Below are 24,210 nucleotides of genomic sequence, written 5' to 3'. Positions count from 1 at the left end.
TTTTTTTTTTTTTTTTTTTAGTAGAGACAGGGTTTCATCGTGTTAGCCAGGATGGTCTCGGTCTCCTGACCTCGTGATCCACCTGCCTCGGCCTCCCAAAGTGCTGGGATTACAGGTGTGAGCCACCACACCCAGCCAAAATCTCACTTTGACGTCAATTTTTGCTTTTGTAACTCTTAGTTTATCCTTTTCCATTGACTATCTTCACACCTCAGTCGAAAATTAAATCACCATACTTACATGGGTTGATTTCTGCATTCTCTCCTGCTCCATGAACCTGTATCTGTCTTAGGGATCAGGGAAAGGCTCTCTGGGGAAGCAGAGTTTATGCTAGCTCTTAAAGCAAGACTAGGGTTTACCAGGTGGACAAGAAAGACAAGAGCACTTCTGGCAGAGAGAATAGTATGTGCAAGGTGAGGACAACACAGTGAACCAGAGAGCCTCCGGGATAGCTTATTATGTGTAGAGCTGCACTGTCCAATATGGTGGACAGTAATCACATACGGCTACCCAGTGCTTCAAATGTGGCTAGTCCACACTGAGATGTGCTGTAAGTGCAGAAATACACACCAGGTTTCAAAGACTTAGTATCAGAAAAGGAATATGAGATCTCACTGATAATTATTGTTTACCAATTATATGTTGAAATGGCATTTTGGATATATTACTTTAAGTAAAACACATAATTACAGTTAATTTCACCTCTTTTTTCACTTTTAACATGGCTACTAGAAACTTAAAATTACATATGTGACTCCCATCATATTTCTGTTAGACAGTGAGAGTCTAGAGCATAACAGCCAGTCAAGCAGGGGATCTCTAACCAATTTTCTTTCCCCTTTCCACTCCTATAGATGTCAATAAAGCTCAGGTCCTAGCCAGACATAGCGGCATGCATCTGTGGTCCCAGCCACTTAGGAGGCTGAGGCAAAAGGGCCACTTGAGCTCAGAGTTTGAGGCTGCAGTGAGCAAAGATGGCACCACTGCACTCCAGCCTGAGCAAAAGGGTGAGACCCCATCTCTAAGGAGAAAATTTTTAAAAGACAATGGGCACAGTGGCTCCCACCTGTAATCCTAGCACTTTGGGAGGCTGAGGCGTGTGGGTCACCTGAGGTCAGGAATTCGAGTCCAGCCTGGCCAACATGGCAAAACCCCATCTCTACTAAAAATACAAAAATTAGCCGGGTATGGTGGCGCATGCCTGTAATCCTCAGGAGGCTGAAGCAGGAGAATCACTTGAACCCAGGAGGCGGAGGTTGCAGTGAGTCGCGATCATGCCACTGCACTCCAGCCTGGGTGACAGAGTGAAACTCTGTCAAAAAAAAAAAAAAAAGAACAGTATGTCCTGCTAGCCTTATGTAATACAAATCCAGTCACTGAGTTGTCCATGCATATAACGTACCAGTTAATTCTAATTACATATAAAATATATATTAACTGAATATATAAAATTGAACATAGGTACATTGGCCTTGCAATGAAGGCTAATGATTTATGACTATAGCATATAGCTAATATTCACCTTTGCTTCCACAAATATCTTTGTATAAAAAAAGTCTCTAAACTTCAAAACTCAAATTCACCAAGGAAAGCACCTTCTAAATCTTACTATGGTAAGCTCATTTTTTAGACCATTATTCTACATAAGGCACTTGATTTGACAGCTCTTATAATAACATTATAAATTTTAAATTGAATATGTTTTTTTTATCTTAAACTGTTGTGATGGCAAAACTATTTTCCTCAAAGCTGATTGGTTATGTGGGTCTACAACAGTACTTAAATGTAATCTGGTTACACCAAGCTTAAGGCACCTTTTTATCCTGAGGCTTTTTGATACTGAATATGATATCTGCTTGAAGAATTTTTGTTTTATTATTAAGAAATAAATGTGTCTTGCTCCTTGAAAACAAAAAGTTCAGGTCCTAATCACCTCTCACCCAAGACCATTTCAATGGCCCTACTGTACAAGTGTAACCTGCATTTTGGGATGACCTCCGACTGCTCCCCTGGATGTGCCCTTGGATGCAGCAAACTGGGGATTTCACCTATACCTGATTTGCATTTTTCACCTTAACCTTTTCTGATAATCTTCCCTCTGCTCAGAATACCCTTTCCCAAACTCCTGCTTATCAAAATCTTACTAGATTATAATGGTATTGTTATTAACTACCATTATTATCAAGACAAAAAGGCTCCAGATAAAAAGACAATAATGGTAATGAAGGTACAAAGTAAAGTATTTAGAGATAAAAACTTTTTTTTTTTTTGAGACAGTTTTGCTCTTGTTGCCCAGGCTGGAGTGCAGTGGCACAATCTCAGCTCACTGCAACCTCTGCCTCCCGGGTTCAAGCGATTCTCCTGCCTCAGCCTCCTGAGTAGCTGGGACTACAGGCACGTGCCACCACTTGAACTCCTGACCTCAGGTGATCCACCCGCCTCGGCCTCCCAAAGTGCTGGGATTACAGGCGTGAGCCACGGTGCCCAGCCCCTAGAAATGAAAACATTTTTTAAATCCTAGTAGGGCTTCAGGATCTGTATCAAGTACCTATTCCTTTATGAAACTATTTCTTTTTTTTTTTTTGAGACAGAGTCTCACTCTGTTGCCAGGCTGGAGTGCAATGGCGTGATCTCGCCTCACTGCAACCTCCACCTCCTGGGTTCAAGCAATTCTCCTGCCTCAGCCTCCCCAGTAGCTGGGACTACAGGTGCATGCCACCACGCCTGGCTAATTTTTGTATTTTTAGTAGAGACGGGGTTTCACCATGTTGACCAGGATGGTCTCAATCTCTTGACCTCAAGTGATCCACCAGCCTCGGCCTCTCAAAGTGCTGGGATTACAGGCTTGAGTCACTGCGCCCGGCCTGTGAAACTATTTCTAATGACTCCAAACCTTCAACAAACAGGCAGCCCTTCCCAGGTGTTATGTGCTATGCATTACTCTAGGTGCTGGGTGAACCAGACAATGAAGTATGAGGCCTGCCCTTAGGAGTTCAGTCTCATGGGAGACAGCATCATAAGCCAACAAATACCATGGGGTGTCATTTAGGCTCTGATGGAGGTGAACACAGGGTCCTGTGGGACCCCTGATGAGGCCTAACCCAGGCTGGTAGCAGGCAGCAGGCAGCATCCTAAAAAGTGATGTGAAAAGGCCCTGATGGCATGTTCCTCTTTTAAATACCCAAGACACCTTTTACAACTTCTTTTCTGGCTTCTGATTCTGTCTTTCAAATTGTCACACATGTACAGTCAATCCTCATTATTAACGTATTCCATATTTGCCTACTGCTAAAATTCACTTGTAACCCCAAGGTCAATATTCACTGTAGTTTCTCAGTCATTCACAAACATGCCCAGAGTGGTGAAAAATGTGGGTTGCCCAGTGCTCATTTTCCAGCTGAGGTAGAAGAAGGTGATGCCTGGCCTTCTTGTTTCATTCTAGAAGCTCTCCTACTATAAACAAATGTCCTCGTCATGGTCTATTTAGGGTCACACTTTCCACCTTTTGTATTTTTTGTTGGTGACTTTGCTGTTTAAAATGGCCCCAAGCGGCCAGGCGTGGTGGCTTACAACTGTAATCCCAGCACTTTGGGAGGCCGAGGTGGGCAGATCATTTGAGGTCAGGAGTTCAAGACCAGTCTGGCCAACATGGTGAAACCCCATCTCTACTAAAAATACAAAAAAATCAGCCAGACATGGTGCACTACAGGTGCATGCCTGCAGTTCCAGCTACTTGGGAGGCTGAGGCAGGAGAATCACTTGAACCCAGGAGGAGGAGGTTGCAGTGAGCTGAGATGGCACCACTGCACTCCAGACTGGGCAACAGGGACAGACTCTGTCTCACAAAAAAAAAAAAAAAAAAAAAAAAAAAACAACAAGGCCCCTAGCATTGTGCTGTAGTGCTGTCTAATGTACCTCAGTGGAAAAGGCTGTGATGTGCATTCTGAAGAAAACTTTACTCAAGCGTGAGCTATGATGCTGTTGGCTATGAGTTCAATGTGAATGAGTCAACAATATGTATTAAATAGAAACAGCAAAAAAAAAAAAAAAAAAGGTTGCATAATGATCAATTCATGAAAATGTTGTGACCCAAGGCTTGCAGGAACCTAATCCTGTATTTTCCCCTAGGAACAATAGTTCAGTGTTCTCTAATTCAGTGCTAGTGGCAACTTTATAGAATACAGCTACTGCAAATAACAAGAATCAACTGCACTTATCTTTTCCTTGAGGGTAGGATCTACCTTTGTCATCATTTTTTCTTTTGTGTGAATGCCTTGGCTCCAAAATTAAATAGAAACTATACAGTTTAACAAAGGCTGGATAGTGAAACAAAACAATTTTATATGGTATTGACTTCATTTTATAGTTTCAAAATGGCCAACGATGGTTTTCACCAACATGCTTACCATTTTTGTTCTTCAGATTAGGGTCTGCTCCACTTCTTAGAAGCTTTAAGGCACATTGTTTATGGGCCCGGTAAGCTGCACAATGCAAGGGTGTATTTCCTAACTGATCCGAACAGTTAACATCAGGAGGATTGGGCCTGTTGAGCTAACAATCAAAAAAATGCAATGCAGAATTATATATCAAAAATAGACTTTCTCTCATAATTCACAGGAGGGTGTATCAGCAGAGCCTGAAGAATAGCCGAGCTCCTTGGCATCTAGGCTGTTAGTGGTTTCTTGCTCACTAAAGCAGCCAACCCTGCCACTTCCATGCTTATTCTCAGATGCCCTGAGATAGCTCTCAGGCCTGTGTCCGGGTCTCACACTCCTCTGACAACAGACACTCTGCACTGTGCCAGGGCCATCTCACACACCTCAGACACTAAGATTTCACAATGATTTACTGGCCCCTACCAGCCTTGCAATTCATACTTGTGACAGCAGAATTACAAATCAGTCTGCCAGTCTTTCAGAAGAGTTAAAACCATAAATGTTAAATGTGTAAATGTCAAGGTTCTACTGAATTTGTTGTTCCTAACTTATTGCTTTAGAAGCTTCTTTATATAGACTCCATTTCACAAAATTTAAAAACTGCTTTGGGCGCTATACTTAGAAACCAAAGAGGCCCTTTCAAATGAGCTGAAATAACTTTAAAGCAAATGGCAGTGCTTCAGTCATGAATTCGGAACAAATTTAGAGTTTCATGTTTAATGAGAGTGTGCAGGAATGGAAGCTGGAAAGTAGGTCTTCTAAGGGGCGGCAGGGAACAGGCAAACCTTTCAGTCTAATGTGGTATAAGTATTGCAAAATACTGTCCCTTCTTTGCATAGTACCTTCCAGAAGTGTAGCATTCCTCCCAGAAACTACTGCTGATCAAAACTAGAAAAACTTATTCCTTTATAGGGTCCTATTTATTATGTTTCAATTGGCTTAATCACAAAATATATGTAATATATATATAAGTTGTCCTTACGTTAACTATTTACCATGAAAAATCAGATTCTTATCCATCAGGTTTTCAGGGGGATTAGGGTGGGTGTAAATCAGAAATTCAGAAAAATATCACCATTTAAAATGTGTCCTGCTTAAACTATCACCATGCTGAGTGTTTTTAGATATTAAGAACTTTGGTTCTCCTATTATGATCTCTGGAGTTCTTGGTTCCACAATTCAACTAAATTATGTACTTAACATTAAGTAAAAATTTTCCTGAAGTGTAAAGACTGCTTTTTGTTTTTTGGGGTTTTTGTGTTTGTTTTACCAGAGCTGTGAGTTCTGTTGTTTTGCCTTCTCTTGCTGCTGCTAAAAGTAATTCTTCAAGCTTTCTTTGTTGAGTCCTTTCTACAGCTGCAAAAGAAAAATACTTATTATCCACTGCTAGTCAGGATCCAATTATAAATTCATTATAAAGAATAAAGTGATCATGATGAGAAAAACCAAAATGTTTTGGATTATAATTCAAATGTAGTTAAAATTTATTGTTATTACCTTACAATTCAGATTACAGAGTTCTATTTATTTCAGGTTTGGATGAATTCAGGTTTTCAGAAGTCTTTAAGCATTTCACTCACTAACAATAACCATCAAAACTAATTATGGATTACTTTTATGTACTGAAATACTATTCCATATTTGCCTCGGAGAGGTAGATAAGTGGAGTTCATACCTTCTAGAACCTCAGAATGTGAAAAATAACAATAAGAAATAGCACTGATAGAAAGACATACATGTCATATAAATATATGCAGACATATCAATTTATCTATAAATTGCCACATAAAAATATAAAATTTATGTATGTATGTATATATGTTGAGGAGGTCGTCTGTCCATAACTTTAGCCAGGATGACCTGAAAAACCTTTTATAGTTCCTCCTTTGCAGCCTCTGCACAGGACATTGTAGATGTACATTTAGTGGGATCACCAAGCCTGTCACCCTGTCACCCAGGCTGCAGTGCAGTGGCACAGTCATAGCTCATTGCAGCTTCAAATTCCTGGGCTCATGCGATTCTCCTGCCTCAGCCTCCAAAGTAGCTAGGACCACAGGTGTGCACCACCACACCAGGTGAATATTTTTATTTTTTGTAGAGACAGGGGTCTTACTATGTTGCCCAGGCTGGTCTCAAACTCCTGGCCTCAAGCAATCTTCCTGCATTGACTTTTCAAAGCACTGAGATTACGGGCATGAGCCACCTTGCCTATTTTTATATCTTTAACAAATACTTTAGCACTTACTACATGCCAAGTGCTATTCAAAGCTCCTTAAAAATACTAACTCATTAAATCCTCATTAACTACTCTGAGGTAGGTGTTGTTATTATATTGATTTTTACAAAGGAACTGAGGCACCAAGAGGTTATGGAATTTAACCAAGGTCACACAACCAGAAGTGGAGGAGCTGGGATTTGAACTCAAGCAGGCTAGTTCCAGAGTCCATGCTCTTATCACTATGCTTCCTCTGAAGTCATACTTACAGGAAAAGAGCAACTGGTAATCTGATTTGTGTAAGAGAATGGAATATGTAAGTAAGATCTAATTTCTGCTAGATCTGAATTCTATTTTGGTTTATAGAAAGGAAGCAATTTCAAAGAAAGGCTTGGTGATCCCACTAAATATACGTCTACAACGTCCTGTGCAGAGGCTGCAAAGGAGGAACTATAAAAGGTTTTTCAGGTTATCCTGGCTGAAGTCAAGTCATGGACAGAGAAGCAGGTTGAGGAGCCAGGTGACTGGGGAAACAGATGAACATTTGTTAATAGTAATCACTATGTGCTAAATGCTGTTTAAGACTCTACACGTACCATTGCATTTAAACTATAGGGAGCACATATACTGAATCCAGGAACTGCTGAAACTAGTTTACCTTTGTCTTAAGAAATGACTAACATTGCTATATACCATCATCTTCTTTTCCCACATTTTTATTTCCACACCCAGACTCTACTTCAGAAGACAGCCAAGCCTCTCTGTAGACTGTCCATGGCTTCTGCTGCTGGGACGCACTATTTTCGATCTTTCCTCCCACTGGTTCTATGGCTGCTGAACTAGGAACTCTTTGAGAACAATGATATTTCCTATACCTCTCGTACATCCCTCCCCCACTGCATGTATCACCCTGACCTGTAATTTACCCCTCTGTCATTCTTGAAGCCAGGTACTAGTTCTTTTTTTTTGTTTGTTTTTGTTTTTTGAGACAGAGTCTCACTCTGTCGCCGAGGTTGGAGTGCAATGGCGCGATCCAGTCGCACTGAAACCTCCGCCTGCCGGGTTCACGCCATTCTCTTGCGTCAGCCTCCCAAGTAGCTGGGACTACAGGTGCCTGCCACCACACCTGGCTAATTTGTTTTTGTATTTTTAGTAGAGACTGGGTTTTACCATGTTAGCCAGGATGGTCTCAATCTCCTGACCTCATGATCTGCCTGCCTTGGCCTCCCAAAGTGCTGGGATTACAGGCGTGAGCCACCACGCCCAGCCAGGTACTTGTTCTTATCTGTCTGTGTAACCAAATCATTTATGACAGTGTCTGGCACAGTGTATAGTTGGTCAATAAATATGTGTTGAATATTCAAATAATGCTTCATGTTTGTCCCAGGTTTTAGGGAAGGAAAATAAAAGATACCCTTGTTTCTTTCTAGGTTGTCTAGGCTCATAAATGAAGGAAAATGGTCAGGAATTTGGAGTTGAAAATACTATATATGTTCTTAGATTATGTTCCTGTCCTGTATTCTTTCAGGACACTGAAATAAAACTGCTGATTACATCAGTGAAAATCAAATATTCTAGTCTGGGTGGTCAGTCTTCTAGAACACTCGCAGTGTTCTGCTTGTTGATGTGGGTGCTGTTTACAGAGATGTGTTCTACAGAAATCATTCTAAAGGAGCTATACATTCATGATGTGAACTTTTCTGCATATACTTTATCTCTCAATAAATATTCTTAAAGCAAATCCTACAAATCCAAAAAATATTTGTCCTATAAGATTTAAATTTAGTATCACTCTAAACTGTCTTTCTTTTCCATCAGAATCAAGTAAGTGAGGATCTTAGAGGTCACAAAGTCTACCTCTGTCCCGACTGATGCTTACATACATGCAGAGAATAGGCTGAATAGTAGTACACTTGAAATGCAGGAGAGCACCTGGAAAATATATTTCATTCATGATAGCAAATCATTACTTTGCAACCACTAGAGTAATCAATGATTAGGACAAATACTATCCATGAATGCTAAAACCACTGAGTAGAAGTTTATTGGTAAATGGGGTATTTACATTGTCTCAGTTTTTCTCCCTGTAGGTCATTTATTAATTACAAAGGGAAAAGATGCCTTTACAGTGGACCACAAAGTGATCAGAGTTAACATCACTAATAATGAAACAAAGTGACATTATGTGCCTCCTAATAGGATGCACTGGCATGGGAAAGAAACTCACCTACATAATGCTTCTGACAGAAATACATATCCTGAATCTAATCACAAGAGAAAAAGCAAAATCAAGGGCCATTCTACAAATAATCCCACAACCGCTTTCCTCTTCAAAAAGGTCAATATCGGCCAGGTGGCAAGGCTCATGCCTGTTAACCCCAATACTCTAGGAGGCCAAATTAAGAGAATCACTTGAGGCCAGGAGCTCCAGACCAGCCTGGGCAATATATTGAGGCCTTTTCTCTATAAAAATAAAATAAAGTAATACATAACATAACAAACATAACATACATAACATACATTACATAACATAACATAAAGCCAGGCATGGTGGTGCATGCCTATAGTCCTAACTACTTGGGAGGCTGAAGCAGGAGAGTGGCTTGAGCCCATGAATGCAAGGCTTCAGTGAGCTATGATCACACCACTGCACTCCAGCCTGGGTGACAGAGTGAAACTCTGTCTCAAAAAAAAAAAAAAAAAAACAAAGTCAGTATCAAGAAAAGGGCTGAGGAATTGTTTCTGGATTAGATCCTAGAATCTAATCTAGGATTGGAGGGGAAAATGCTACAAAGGACATTATTTGGACAACTGGCTGAATCTGAATATAAAAATATGTTAATGTTAATTTTCCTGAAATCGAGCACTATATTGTGATTATGTAAGAAAATAATCCTTGTTCTTAAGAGATACTGAAGTATTTAGGGGTGAAGTATCACTATGTTTGCAAATTACTCTCAAATAGTTCAACAAAAAAATTAAAAGTAAATAAATAACATAAAATATGTAACAGTCTCAACCAGATATGGCAAAATGTTAATAATCGGTGAATTTGAGTGAAGGACATACAAATGTTTACTGCAGTATTCTTGAAACTTTCCCATAAATTAGAAATTTTTCTTTTTTTCTTTTGTTTTTTTTGAGACACAGTCTCACTGTTGGCCAGGTGGGAGTGCAGTGGCGCAGTCTCGGCTCACTGCAACCTCTGCCTCTTGGGTTCAAGTGATTCTCCTGCCTCAGCTTCCTGAGTAGCTGGGACTACAGGCACGTGCCACCATGCCTGGCTAATTTTTTTTTTTTGTATTTTTAGTAGAGATGGGGTTTCACCGTGTTAGCCGGGATGGTCTCGATCTCCTGACCTCGTGATCCGCCCACCTTGGCCTCCCAAAGTGCTGGGATTACAGGCGTGAGCTACTGTGCCTGGCCGAAATTTTTCAAAATAAAAAGACAAGATGTAGAAGAAGGCAGCATTAGTAATAGTGCCTAACAATAGTCTATCCTTTGCTGAATACCTCCCATCATGTATCTTTCAAGGCAATCCAAGTCATTTTTTCTATATATTGGACCCAAAGATAAACTCCCTGCTACTCCATCAACTGGGCAATCAAACAGCCCTGGTTTGGCCACAAATAAGATCATCCCTTCTCCCAAGTAACAGCTCTCAGGTACTTGAGTATAATTTCATTGTGCCTGCCTATGTCTTTCTTTCCAGGGTAAAACATTTCCTGTCTCCCCATGCATTATCCTATGACATAGTTTCTTTTCTGTTTGTTTTTTTTTTTTGAGACAGAGTCTCACTCTGTTTCCCAGGCTGGACCACAGTGGCACAATCTCAGCTCACTGCAACCTCCGCCTCCTGGGTTCAAGCAATTCTCCTGGCTCACCCTCCTGAGTAGCTGGGACTACAGCTGACTGCCACCGCGCCCAGCTAATTTTTGTATTTTTAGTAGAGATGGGGTTTCACCATCTTGGCCAGGGTGGTCTTGAACTCATGACCTCGTGATCCACCCGCCTCAGCCTCCCAAAGTGCTGGGATTACAGGTGTGAGCCACTGCACCTGGCCCTTCTAGGCTAGAGTGCAGTGGTGCGATCAGCTCACTGCAACTTCCGCCTCCCGGGTTCAAGTGATTCTTCTGCCTCAGCCTCCCGAGTCGCTGGGATTACAGGTGTCCACCACTACGCCCAGCTAATTTTTGTATTTTTAGTAGAGATGGGGTTTCACCATGTTGGGCAGGCTGGTCTCAAACTTCTGACCTCAAGTGATCTGCCCACCTCAGCCTCCCAAAGTGCTGGGATTACAGGCATGAGCCACTGTGCCTGGCCCCTATGACACGGTTTCTGACCCATTTATGGTCTTATGGTCTACTTATAGTGGGTTACTCAAGGTACTTCCAGTAGTCTGCCAATGATCCATTTAACACTCTATCCACAAATGATATTATATGTGGGTAAGGTGCTCTCATTAGAGCAGAATCACTCTATTCAGTCTGTACTTCTATTTCCCAAGCTAAGACCACATCAGCCGACAAATCATATTACCTGTAAAGTCAACTAAGCCCTTTTCCTTGTGCAGTTTGAGTTTTGAAATGTCTTGGAGCGTGTCTTTACAATTGCCCTTATTAAATGTCAACTTGTTAGACTAACCTAACATTCCAGTCTGTCAGGAAAACCTCAGTTCTGGGTTCTCTTCTTGTTATAATTAAAGTGACAGGACATAATTAAAGACAGTACCTCATCCTCCCTATTCGGTCACAAATTATTAAAGGGCAGGAACCACAGCTAATATGTTCTACATGTTACTAAATTGATGTAACACAGTGTCTGATAGAAGACGTTATGTGTTAATTTGCTTGTTCATTGATAAGGAGAGGGTTCATTTTGAGTGCAGAAATAGGACACTGACCTTAAGAAGTCTGACAAGTAGACTTTGTGTTGTTTTTTAAACTATAGAATGAGTGAGAAGATTTTAGCTCTCAAGACTAATTGGGGTAATAAACAGCAGGATCTTGGTTTTTACATAAATAAAAATATTGAAAATTTAAATTAAGAAATCAACATCCTTTAAGTACAAAATTATATTGCCTTTCTCCGAATTCCAAAGGAAAGAAAGGGTATGTGTGAAATTGCAACTCTAATTCAATATCTTTACTCATTAAGTAGAAAATTAAAGATCTTCTCTTCTCAACATTAGAAATACTACTAAAAAATAATTATAGGAAAGCCCTGGCCGTTCAAAGAAAGATCCTACTGTATGAGGGTGTCCAAATGTAAGCATCGAAATGTTTTTGTTTTAAACTGCTTTAGAGAAAGTCCTGAGTTATTGCAGACTCATGTTTTCTTAAATGCAAATTAGTCTTTGACATTAATAACAATGAAGCTCAGCCATCAAGAAATTACTGCTGCCTGCTATACTGCAATGAAGTCCTCAAGAAAACTGAGAAGGCCAGGCACAGTGGCTCACACCTGTAATCCTAGTACTTTGGGAGGCTGAGATGAGAGGATCACTTGAGACCAGGAGTTCAAGACCAGCCTGGGCAACATAGTGAGACCTCATCTCAATAAATAAATAAATAGCGAGCCAGGTGCGGTGGCTCAGGCCTGCAATCCCAGCACTTTGGGAGGCCAAGGCAGGTGGATCACCTGAGGTCAGGAGTTCAAGACCAGCCTGACCAACACGGTGAAATCCCGTCTGTACTAAAAATACAAAAACTTAGCCGGACATGGTGATGCGCGCCTGTAATCCCAGTTACTTGGAAGGCTGAGGCAGGAGAATCGCTTGAACCCAAGAGGCGGAGGTTGCAGTGAGCCAAGATCACACCACTGCACTCCAGCCTGGGCAAAAAGAAAACTGAGGCAGCCAGAGCTATCTTCCCAACATCAAGTGACTCCCAAAAGCAACACCTCTTACAGTTTGCACTGCCACCTCTTACTGTCCTGCACTTCTGTATCCCTTCATTGTCATTTCATCAGCCTTTTAGCCACATTCCCCCATGTCTCTAATTTTCTACTTTTAATTTTGTTGAGTATTTGAAAAACAGATTTTTTTTTTTGAGACCCAAAATACAAATATTTTGGGGGGGGTCTCGCTCTGTTGCCTGGACCAAAGTACAGTAGCACAATCAGGGTTCATTGCAGCCTCAAACTTCTAGGCTCAAACGACTCTCCTGCCTCAGCCTCCCAAGTAGCTGAGACTACAGGTGCACACCATCATATCCACCTAATTTTTAATTTTTTAATTTTTTATTTTTTGTAGAGACAGGGGTTTCGCTATGTTGCCCAGGCTAGTCTAGAACTCCTAACCTCAAGTGATCCTCTTGCCTCAGACTATTAAACTGCTAGGGTTATAGACGTGAGCCACTGCACCCAGCCTGAAAAACAGATTTTTAAAATTTGCCATAATTTTGTACAAATCAAGAGTTTAAAAGCTTTAAGTGGAGAAACTATCATATAGGTAATTGTGTGTTTAATCAATGACTCCAAGATGACATTATCATTAGAGCATCAGCTGGTTATCCTCTGTTTTGTTCTCTTTCTCAGAAGCCATTTTTAGTCATTATCTGAACCTTGGTTATAATGAAAGTAAATGCTGTTTATGTTCACATCCATGATATTTACCTTCAAGCATGCTTCTGATTTCTTCGGCATGAGTAACTTCTTTTGCTGTCTGTCCACTCCCATTAACAACAGTAGTATCAGCATTATATTCTAAAAGAAGCATTACCAACTCCTAAAAATCAGAGAATTTATTTTTAACTATTAAGCTAAGATTTTATTGCATTACCACCCTTTTCCAAATTACTAACTACTACAGAGTCTCCACAATAGAAAAAAGCACCAGGTGAGAACGTATCACGTTATGTCTATAATAAATAAGTGATTCAACTAATTGTGATAATACTTGACAATTGCCTAAACAATTGCCAATCCACAATTGATACATAGCCAACTTCTATAATTGATTTTTTTAAGTAAACTATCTGGCTGCTTTGCCAAAATAATTCATGTGGTCAAATTAAATGTATTAGTAAACAAAGCCACTATTTAAATTAGAGAAGGAAGTACATTCACTGAAGATCATTCCTCTAAGGCCTATTGAGGAATATAATTTCTGCCCAACAGACCAAGATTTTTAAAAATTAATCTTGATATTTAAACAAAGCATTATTTTCTAAAGTGATATACCATTATTGACTGATAGGATACACCATTATTGAAGGAATGGTTTATAATGAAGCATTATCATTAAGCATTAGATAAGCATGACAATCTCTTGAAGTCAATATTCAACAATAGATAATATATTACATATTTTTATTTACTCTAAGTGGCTAGCTGCTCTTATGGAAATTTCAAATGAATTGATAATGTACATACGTCCAGTATCACTGGGTCAGTTATACAACTTAACAAGACAGCAGAAATGGAGGAACAGAATTTGATATTGCGGACAGTATTAGAAATTTGATGTTTGATTATCTTAAGATACACAGCATCTAGGGAGGGGATGATGGCAGTGCTTGCTCTTCAGTCTTGCACTAAGGGAGGCTGAAAAACAGTGCTGTTCTAACTTCTAGACTGACAGTGCCTGTAAAATATGAAGTGATATCCTGTGTTGCCATACGTTATGCTGTCCTAGGAATTTCATCTTTCCTTTGGGCCATGACGTACATTTCCTACATTCTTTCAGAATGTTTTCATAGCAAAAAATGCTTAAATAAAATCTAAAAAACATAAACAGGCAAAAAATACATATGCTTATTATCCTCATCATTTTATGACCACTATAAACATTTTGATGTATTTCTTACTAATCAATTTCCCTAGGCAAAATTTGAGTTTTCGTAAAATAATTTTACTTATATGCCACAATTGTTTTATACCTACATTTCCTGGTACAGTACATAGTGTTTACAAACACACTTTTCATATTTGAGTATTATTATATAAAATGTACTACCACATTAAAAAAACAGGAAAATGGTTTTTTAAAATCTCCTAATATTTTAATAAAGTGAATTCTTATAAAATAGCTTAATATTTTCTATCATCTTAAAGGTAACATTTTGGGATTCATGTTTTCATGCTTTACCTAAATGGTCCATATTAATTAAAGAAAGTAGAGCAACCCACAGAATGAGAAAAAAAATTTACAAATGCAAGTCTCTTGACCTGTATCCAGAATATATAAAGAATATTTACACCTCAACGATAAAAAGACAACCCAATTAAAAATGGGCAAAGACAACAATGAACAATCCAAAAAGGGAAACTAAGAAAAACAATTCTATTTATAGTAGCATCAAAAAGAATAAAATGCTTAGGAATAAACTTAACCATGAAGACAAAAGGCTTATACACAAAAGACTCAGCACAAAACACTGCTGAAAGAAATGTAAAATGACATAAATAAATGGGAAAACATCTTGTGATCATGGATGGAAAGACTTAATATTGTTAAGAGGAGAATACTACCCAAAGCTATCTATAGATTCAATGCAGTCCCTATCAAATAATATCGACATTTTTATAGAAACAGAAAATCCCATCCTAAAATTCATATGGAATTTCAAGGGACCCCAAAAAGCCAAAATAATATTGAAAAGAAGAACAAAGTTAGAGATACATCTTGACTTCAAAACTAACTACAGAGTTACCGTAATCAAAACAACGTGGTACTGGCATAAAGATAGACACACAGACCAACAGAACAGAAAGCCCAGAAATAAACTCTCAGATATATGGTCAAATGATTTTTGACAGAAGTGCCAAGACAGTTCAATGGAGAAAAGACAGCCTTTTCAAAAAATGGTACTGGGAAAACTGAATAACCACATGCACGAGAATAAAGTTAAACACATACCTTACACCATACACAAAAACTAACTCGATATAGGTCAAATATGTCAAAACTAAAACTATTAAAATTATTAGAAGAAAAAATACCAAGAAAGCTTCACAAGACCTGAGTTAGCAATGATTTCTTGGATATGACACCAAAAGCACAGGCAAAAAATGAAAAACTTCATCAAACTTTAACTTTTGTACATCCAAGGGCCCTATCAAGAGAGAAAAAGGAAACCCAGAGAACAGGAAAAAATACTTGCAAATCATATATCTGACAAGGGATTTATATACAGAATATGTAAAGAATGTCTAAAACTCAAAGACAAAACAAATAACCAGATTAAAAAATGGGCAAATAACTTGAATAGACATTTCTCCAAAGAAGATGTACAAATGGTCAATAAGCCCACGAAGGTAATCCCAGCACTTTGGGAGGCTGAGGCAGACGGATCACTTGAGGCCAGGAGTTTGAGACCAGCCTGGCCAACCTGGTCTCTACCAAAAATACAAAAATCAGCCGGGCATGGTGGCGTATGCCGGTAGTCCAAGCAGCTACTCAGGAGACTAAGGCACAAGAATCGCTTGAACCCGGGAGGCAGAGGTTGCAGTGAGCAGAGATCGTGCCACTGCACTCTAGCCTGGGCGACAGAGCAAGATTCTGTCTCAAATAACATAACATAACATGACGTGACATGACATGACATGACATGACATGACATGACATGACAAAATAAAATAAAGTCTAGGTTAAACACAATGGGTATGTGCTCCAGTGGAGATAGAAGAAAGGAGGATTTGCAGTGAAAACTATTCAAAGACCAACTCAAATATTGTGTAGGGAGCAGGTGCTGGAGGAAGATGAGGCCCATTTTAGGTGCATGAAGTTTCAGATGCCCGAGGGGCAGCTAGGGATGCCCAGCGTACAGAAGAGCAGAGGACCCGGATGCCTAGAGCAGAGCATGAGGTGAAAGTGCCGATGTCCAGTGAACCTCAGGAGGAGAAAACAAGGCCATAGAGTAGATTGGTTTGTTGAGGGGGAAAGTTTCAAGAGAAAAGAGAATGTGGAGGACTTTTTGTTTTGTTGTTTTTGTTTTTGCTTTCTTGGGAGGAGACAGAGTCTATCTCTGTCACCCAGGCTAGAACACAGTGGCATGACCTCGGCTTACTGCAGCCTTGACCTCCTGGGCTCAAGTGATCCTCCCACCTCAACCTCCCGAGTAGCTGGGACTACAGGCGTGTGCCACCATGCCTGGTTAATTTTTGCATTTTTTTGCAGAGACAGGGTTTTGCGACGTTGCCCAGGCTGGTCTCGAACCCTTGAGCTCAAATGATCTGCCCACCTCGGCCTCCCACCCAGCTGAAAAGAATGTATAAAAAAAAAAAAATCAAAAGAACATCTATAATGAAGGGTAAGGGAAAAAAAGGCAGGAATCATAAAAGCAGCCAGAGAAATAAACTCTAGCATGCCTCCTCCCAGAGAAGTAGTCAGCCTCGTTAAAGGGTAGCTATGGAAAAACAAGAAAACAGAAACTCTTAAAGTATATAAACCACTGCCAACCTTTGGAAAAAATTAACTGGGAGAGCCAAGACTCAGACTAGAAAGGGTCAAAATAATCAGGTGTTATGGAAGTTGAAAGGCCAGGCACGGTGGCTCACGCCTGTAATCCCAGCACTTTGAGAGGCTGAGGTGGGCGGATCACTTGAGATCAGGACTTTAAGACCAGCCTGGCCAACATGGCGAAACCCCGTCTCTATTAAAGATAAAAAAATTAGCCGGGCATAGTGGTGCGCACCTGTAGTCCTAGCTATTTGGGAGGCTGACGCAGAAGAATTGCTTGAGCCCAGGAGGCAGAGGTTGCAATGAGCTGAGATTGTCCCCTTGCTCTCCAGCCTGGGCAACAAAGCGAGACTCCATCTCAAAAAAAAAAAAAAAAAAAAAAGGAAGTTGATAAAGGAGATGTAGACATTTTTTTTTTTTAAATCCAAGCATCCTCCTCAGAGAAGCCTTCCTCACTCATTGTCTAAAGTAGCATTATCTACTCCCAAACTCTCATCCCCTTACCTTACTAATTTTCATAGCACTTCTAAATGCCTGTATTGTTTGCTCCTCTTTTATGAAAAAAGGGATTTGGTCTCTTGTTCACTGCTATACTCTCTGCCCCTAGAAATATGCTATTTGTTTTTGAATACTTTTTCCTGAATAAAGATGTTTTACTAAAAATATTCCTGGCTAAGACAGCACTTTGGTCAATTTGACAACAAACTACTAAAAAGTCAGAGGAGTAAAGTATTCACTTTGAGCATGACACTTTTATTTTTTTAATGGCTGCACAGCGTATGTTTGGACCAGCAGCACCACAAGGGTGAGAGCAAAGAACAATGTTAACACAGCCGTGAATCACGCTCCCAAATTGCCCCAGCTCCACTTTCCGCTCAGCAGTCGGTCATTCCCTTATTGCGCCATTATATTGCTGTCACCATCACACAAGTCATCTCAGATGAAATACTTAGAGAAAAATCCTCATGCCCAGTTTTTTTTAAATAACAGCTTTATTGCGATGTAATTCACATACCATAAACTTCACCCTGCTAAAAGTGCACAATTCTGTGGCTTTGAGTATATTCATAGAGTTGTACATCATCACTATCTAATTTCAGAACATTTCATCACTACAAAAAGAAACTCCATATCTGTTAACAATCACTGCCTATTTCCCCTCCTCGTAATCCCCTAGTAACCACTAATCTACTTTCAGTCTCTATGGATTTGCCTATTCTGGACATTTCTATAAATAAATCAAACAATATGTGACTTTTTCTGTCTGGCTTCTTTCAGTTAACATGTTCTCAAGGTTCATTTACGTTTTGGCATGTATCAGTACTTCATTCTCTTGATTTCTGAATAATACTCCATTGCATGACTATACCACGTTTATCTATTAAATAACTAATGAATATTTGAGTTATTTCTACTTTTTATTTTTATTTATTTTAGGTAGAGACAAGGTTTCACTCCGCTGCCCAGGCTGGAGTGCAGTGGCATGATCATAGTCACTGCAGCCTCAAACTCCTGGCTCAAGAGATCTTCCAACCTCAGCCTCCCAAATTGGTGGGACTACTACAGGCACATGCCACTGTGCCCAGCTTTTTGTTTGTTTGTTTGTTTCATTTTTTTGTAGAGACAGGGTCTTGCTATGTTTCCCAGGCTGATCTTGGACTCCTGGCCTCAAGCAATCCTCCCGCCTTGGCCTCCCAAGGTGTTGAGATTACAGGCGTGAGCCACCAAACTCAGCCTCTCCTTTTTAACTGTTAGGAATTATGCTGCTATGGACACTCCCGTATTGATTTTGAAAGATAATTTTTCTATAAAATTATCTACTTTCAACAGAAATACCACATGAAAAGTTTTACTTCTTGTAAAGCAATTTCTTTTTTTTTTTTTTTTTTTTTTTTTGAGATGGAGTCTTGCTCTGTCACCCAGGCTGGAGTGCTGTGGTGAGATCTTGGCTCACTGCAACCTCTGCCTCCCAGGTTCAAGTGATTCTCCTGCCTCAGCCTTCTACCTTCCGAGTAGCTGGGATTACAGGCGCCCGCCACCATGCCCAGTTAATTTTTGTATTTTTAGTAGAGATGGGGGTTTCACCATGTTGGCCAGGCTGGTCTTGAACCCTTGACCTCAGGTGATCCACCCATCTTGGCCTCTCAAAGTGCTGGAACTACAGGCGTAAGCCAAGGCGTCCGGCCGTAAAGCAATTTCTTAATGCAGACTTCAGGTTTCAAGATTAAAAAGGAGAAATAATTTCTAAAAATTATGCTTATTGGGCCAGGCACAGTGGCTCTCGCCTGTAATCCCAGCACTTTGGGAGGCCGAGGCAGGCAGATCATGAGGTCAGGAGTTCGAGACCAGTCTGGCCAAGATAGTGAAACCCCGTCTCTACTAAAAATACAAAAATTAGCCGGGCATGGTAGTGCATGGCTGTAATCCCAACTACTCGGGAGGGTGAGGCAGGAGAATCACTTGAACTCGGGTGGTGGAGGCTGCAGTGAGCTGAGATCACGCCACTGCACTCCATCCTGGCCAACAGAGCGACATTCCATCTGAAAAAAAAAAAAAAAGAAAAGAAAAGAATTATGCTTATTGAACTCCTAGAGACTACAAAGAGAGGTTCAAAAAATGATTTAAATAATGAGTCGTACAACTCGTATTAATACAAATCCAAGGAAATATCAGAACACTTTCTTGGAGATTTATCATGTTGATATACTGTTATAGAGAGGGCAGGATAATATGTTAAAACATTTAAAACTCAGCTACCAAAAGATGGTTACCTGAAAGGGTAAGTTTTAATCCAATGCCCGTATGTGTGGAAATACAACTCCCTAGACTTTGGCAAATAAAGAAAGTATCCCCTAAAACCCAAATGTTTATGGAAAAATATAAACCATAAATGTATATCCACTTCAAAGATAATATATTAGTTCTTTCCTGAGAAAAATCAAAGATATAACCAAATTTAAGGCCAGATTAAAGACTTAAACAATTATTTCTAAGTAAATATAATAATATCCAATATTTAATTAACATTTACTTGCATCAGACACTGTTCTAAAGTTTTACTTTTATTAAACTCGTTTTAATCTTCACAAAAATCATACGAGTTATTATTATTATACCTCTTTTTAAAGATATGGAACCTGAGGCACAGAAGTTAATATGTTTTATACAATACATAAAAACACCTTCAGGCCAGGCATGGTGGCTCACGCCTGTAATCCCAGCACTTTGGGAGTCTGAGGTAGGTGGATCACTTGAGGTCAGGAGTTTGAGATCTGCCTGGCCAACATGGTGAAACTCCATCTGTACTAAAAATATGAAAAGTTAGCTGGGCATGGTGATGCACACCTATAATCCCAGTTACTTGGGAAGCTGAGGCAGGAGAATCACTTGAACCTGGCAGGCAGAGGTTGCAGTGAGCCAAGATCACGCGACTGCACTCCAGCCTGGGCAACAGACTGAGACTCTGTCTCAAAAAAGAAAAAAATAAAAAAGCCTTCAAAAAGGTAAAAGATACACCACAGTCTACTATACAAATTGAACAAAGTTCACCCCACAATGAAGCCCAACAGTAAGTTTCACTCATGGTCAGGTGCGGTGGCTCACACCTGTAATCCCAGCATTTTGGGAGATCGAGGTCTTGGGATCGCTTGAGCTGAGGAGTTCGAGACCAACCTAGGCAACATGGCAAAACCCTTTCTCTACAACAAATTTAAAAATCAGCCACCCATGGTGATGCACACCTGTAGTCCTATTTGGGAGGCTGAGGTGGGAGGTTCACTTGAGCCCAGGAGGTCAAGGCTGCCGTTAGCTGTAATCACACTACTGCTATCCAGCCTAGGAGACAGAGTAAGACCCTGTCTCAAAGAAAAAAAAAGTCTTACTCATGCTCTCATAACTTCTATAGGCTTTGAAAAGTGTCAGTATTAAATATGAATCAATAGCCAATTGTAACCTGAGATCTGACATATGACTAGCACAAAGGAGAAAGATCTAGACAGACAAGAAAAAGTTTGAAAGACATGAAAATGTGGAAAGAAACCTTTAAAAGAACTATAATATCCTCAGAGAAATGAGATATTTCTTTATTAACCAAGATTGGATGCTATTAAAAAATGAACATCCAGTCAAAAAGTTAAAATTCTTAACCATTAAAAATAACAGCAGAAATAAAATATGCAATAGAAAGACTAGAAGACAGACTTGAAGACATCTTCCTGGTTAGGTTTTGTTATATGGCACAGTCAACCTTAAGAAACAAATATTATCCCAGGTAGGCACGACCTATTGAAGTGAGCCCTCAAAAGGGGCTAGCCTCTTCCTGGCAAAGAAATGAGAAGTGTAAGTCCAGACATGGCCGTGTGGCCCTGATTTGAGGGTGGCCTGTAAGAGCTGAGAGTGATCCCTTGCAAAAAAACAAAAAAACAGTGAACTCTGCCAACAACCTGAGTGTACGTGCAAAAAGCCCCCAACCACAGATGAGAACACAGTTCAGCTGACACCTTAATTTCAGTCTTCTCGGTCTCTGAGCAGAGAATCCAGCTAGGTTGTGTGCTTGGAATTCTGACCTTCAGAATTGTGAAATAATAAATGGGTGCTGATTTAAGCCTCGAAGTTTATGGTAATTTGTTATGCAGCAATAGAAACCTAATTCGCAGGTTTAAAGGTCTAAAGGTAAACACAGTAAAATTCTAGGACACCAAGGGTGAAGGGAAGATCCCAGCTGACCCCTAACATTTTTTAGCTCGGCATATGGCCACCAAGAATACAGACTACATTTCCTCGCTCCCCTTTAGCTAGTGTGGCCATGAATATTTTAGTCAATGGGATTAAGCAGAAGTCTCATATAACAGCCTCTGGGAATCTTCTAGAAGGGGCACTCTGTATATATTCTTTGTCCCTTTTTTGCTTCCCCTAGCCTGCTTCCTGAGATTGGGATGCTCCCAATTGGGATGATATGGTTAAAGCCACACATCGTAGAACATTAAGACAGAAGAAATCTGAGTATTTGAGTATTTGGCACCTGCCCAAGACCACTTATCTAGACTTTTAGGTTACAGAGAAATAAACTAACTTTTTTTGTAAGTCACTGTTATATTAGGTTATCTGTCATTCTTTTTTCGGGGGTGGGGGTGGGTAGAGATGGAGTCTCACTATGTTGCCCAGGCTGGCCTCAAACTCCTGGCCTAAGGTGATCCTCCCTCCTCAGCCTCCCAAAGCACTGCTATTACAGGCATGAGCCACCGAGCCCAGGCTGTCATTCTAATTTTAATGTATATACTTCCATTGATTAAATAACAATCAGGTCACACACACAGGACCAGGAATCAGAATAGCCCTAGACTTCTCAACAACAACACTAAAAGCTAGAAAACAGTGACACAATGCCTCCAAAGTTCTGAGAGAAAGTGATTTCCAACCTAGAAATCCATACGTAGCCAAACTATCACTCACATACAAAGGTAAGAGGTATTTCCAGACATATGAATTCTCAAAAAAATTATTCCCACACAACCCTTCTCAAGAAGCTCCTGAAGGCTGTGCTCCACAAAATGACAGACAAATCAAGATGGAGGAAGACACAGGACCCAGGAAACAGGAAATCCAATATCAGAAAGTGGTGAAGAGAATTCGCAGAATGACTGAGACATAAGCTCCAGAATGACCACCATATGTACAGCTCTGGACGCCAACTAGTCCAGGTAGAGCAAGAAGACATAAAAAATGAAGCTGGGCGCGGTGGCTCACGCTTGTAATCCCAGCACTTTGGGAGGCCAAGGTGGGCAGATCACTTAAGGTCAGGAGTTCGAGACCAGACTGGCCAACATAGCGAAACCTCGTCTCCACTAAGAAATAGAAAAACAAGCTGAGTGTAGTGACACCCACCTGTAATCCCAGCTACTTGGGAGGCTGAGGCAGGAGAATTCTTTGAACCCGGGAGGCGGAGGTTGCAGTGAGCTGAGATCACGCCACCGCACTCCAGCCTGGGCAAGAGAGAAGACTCCGTCTCAAAAAAATAAAATAAAAAATAAAAAATCAGGAGAGCTGTTCCCAGAAGTGATAATTATATGACATATATGATCATAGTAAAAGACAGTAAAAAGATCTTTGGATCTCTTACAAAGACTTTGAAATTATGTGACGAGAAAAAGAACTAAACTAAGAAACACCATGCAATTGTTTTTCTTGTCTGTCTGTTTTTGTTTTTGTTTTTGACATGGAGTTTTCCTCTTGTCGCCTAGGCTGGAGTGCAATGGCACGAGCTTGGCTCACTGCAACCTCCGCCACCTGGACTCAAGCGATTCTCCTGCCCCAGCCTCCTGAGTAGCTGGGATTACAGGTGTGCGCCACCACACCCAGCTAATTTTTCTATTTTTAGTAGAGATGGGGTTTCACCATGTTGGCCAGGCTGGTCTGGAACTCCTGACCTCAGGTGATCCACCCATCTCAGCCTCCCAAAGTGCTGGGATTATAGGCATGAGTTACTGTGCCCAGCCTGCAATTGTTAACTCCAGAAAAAATAAGGAGTTATAACAAAACAAACAAACATAGGACCCTAAGTGGCTCAAGCTAGCATAGTCAGAGAATATAAACTCAATATTTGTTTAACCAAAATCTAGTCATAGGCTAAGAGAATGAAAAAGGTGAAGTGGCTTTGGCAAGGATTAAGAATGGGAGAAACAGGCCAGCGCGGTGGCTCACGCCTATAATCCCAGCACTTTGGGAGGCTCAGGCAGGGATCACTTGAGCCCAGGAGTTCAAGACTAGCCTGGGCAACATGGCGAAACCTCGTCTCTACAAAAAGTACATGAATTAGGCGGGCATGGTGGCATGAGCCTGTAGTCCCAGCTATGAGGCTGAGGTCAGAGGATTGCTTGAGCCTGGGAGGTCGAGGCTGCAGGGAGCAGTGATTGTGCCACCGCACTCCAGCCTGGGTGACACAGTGAGACCCTGTCTCACAAACAAAAAGAATGGGAGAGACAAAGAGCAGAACAAAATGCTTATCTTCCAGAGGTAAGCCAACAGAAAAATAAAACAACAATTACTGACATAAACATGTTATCTATAAACAGGAGGTTAAAAAAAAAAACTCAAATAAAAGCTAACAGTATTAAAAGCAGGTGCTTCTGGAAATGGTAAAGAACCACCTCAAGGACTCC

The 24,210-nt window shown here is 40.4% G+C and overlaps 1 protein-coding gene across 2 annotated transcripts in view; it reads right to left on the bottom strand.

Moving 5' to 3' along the window:
• The window catches only part of OSBPL1A (oxysterol binding protein like 1A), a 233,523-nt gene that overhangs the window by 165,861 nt on the left and 43,452 nt on the right, over window positions 1-24,210 (bottom strand). For both annotated transcript variants that reach the window (XM_058438552.1, XM_032152621.2), the window contains exons 5-7: window positions 13,267-13,378; window positions 5,707-5,792; window positions 4,407-4,551 (exon numbers count right to left, since the gene is read on the bottom strand). In XM_058438552.1, the coding sequence (XP_058294535.1) occupies window positions 4,407-4,551; window positions 5,707-5,792; window positions 13,267-13,378 (343 nt within the window). The remainder of the gene's footprint in view (window positions 1-4,406; window positions 4,552-5,706; window positions 5,793-13,266; window positions 13,379-24,210) is intronic.

Source organism: Hylobates moloch, unplaced genomic scaffold, assembly GCF_009828535.3.
Source record: "Hylobates moloch isolate HMO894 unplaced genomic scaffold, HMol_V3 SCAFFOLD_5, whole genome shotgun sequence".
Lineage (NCBI taxonomy): Eukaryota > Metazoa > Chordata > Mammalia > Primates > Hylobatidae > Hylobates > Hylobates moloch.
The sequence above is the reverse complement of the archived record's forward strand: the minus strand, read 5'-3'. Positions and strand labels throughout refer to the sequence as shown.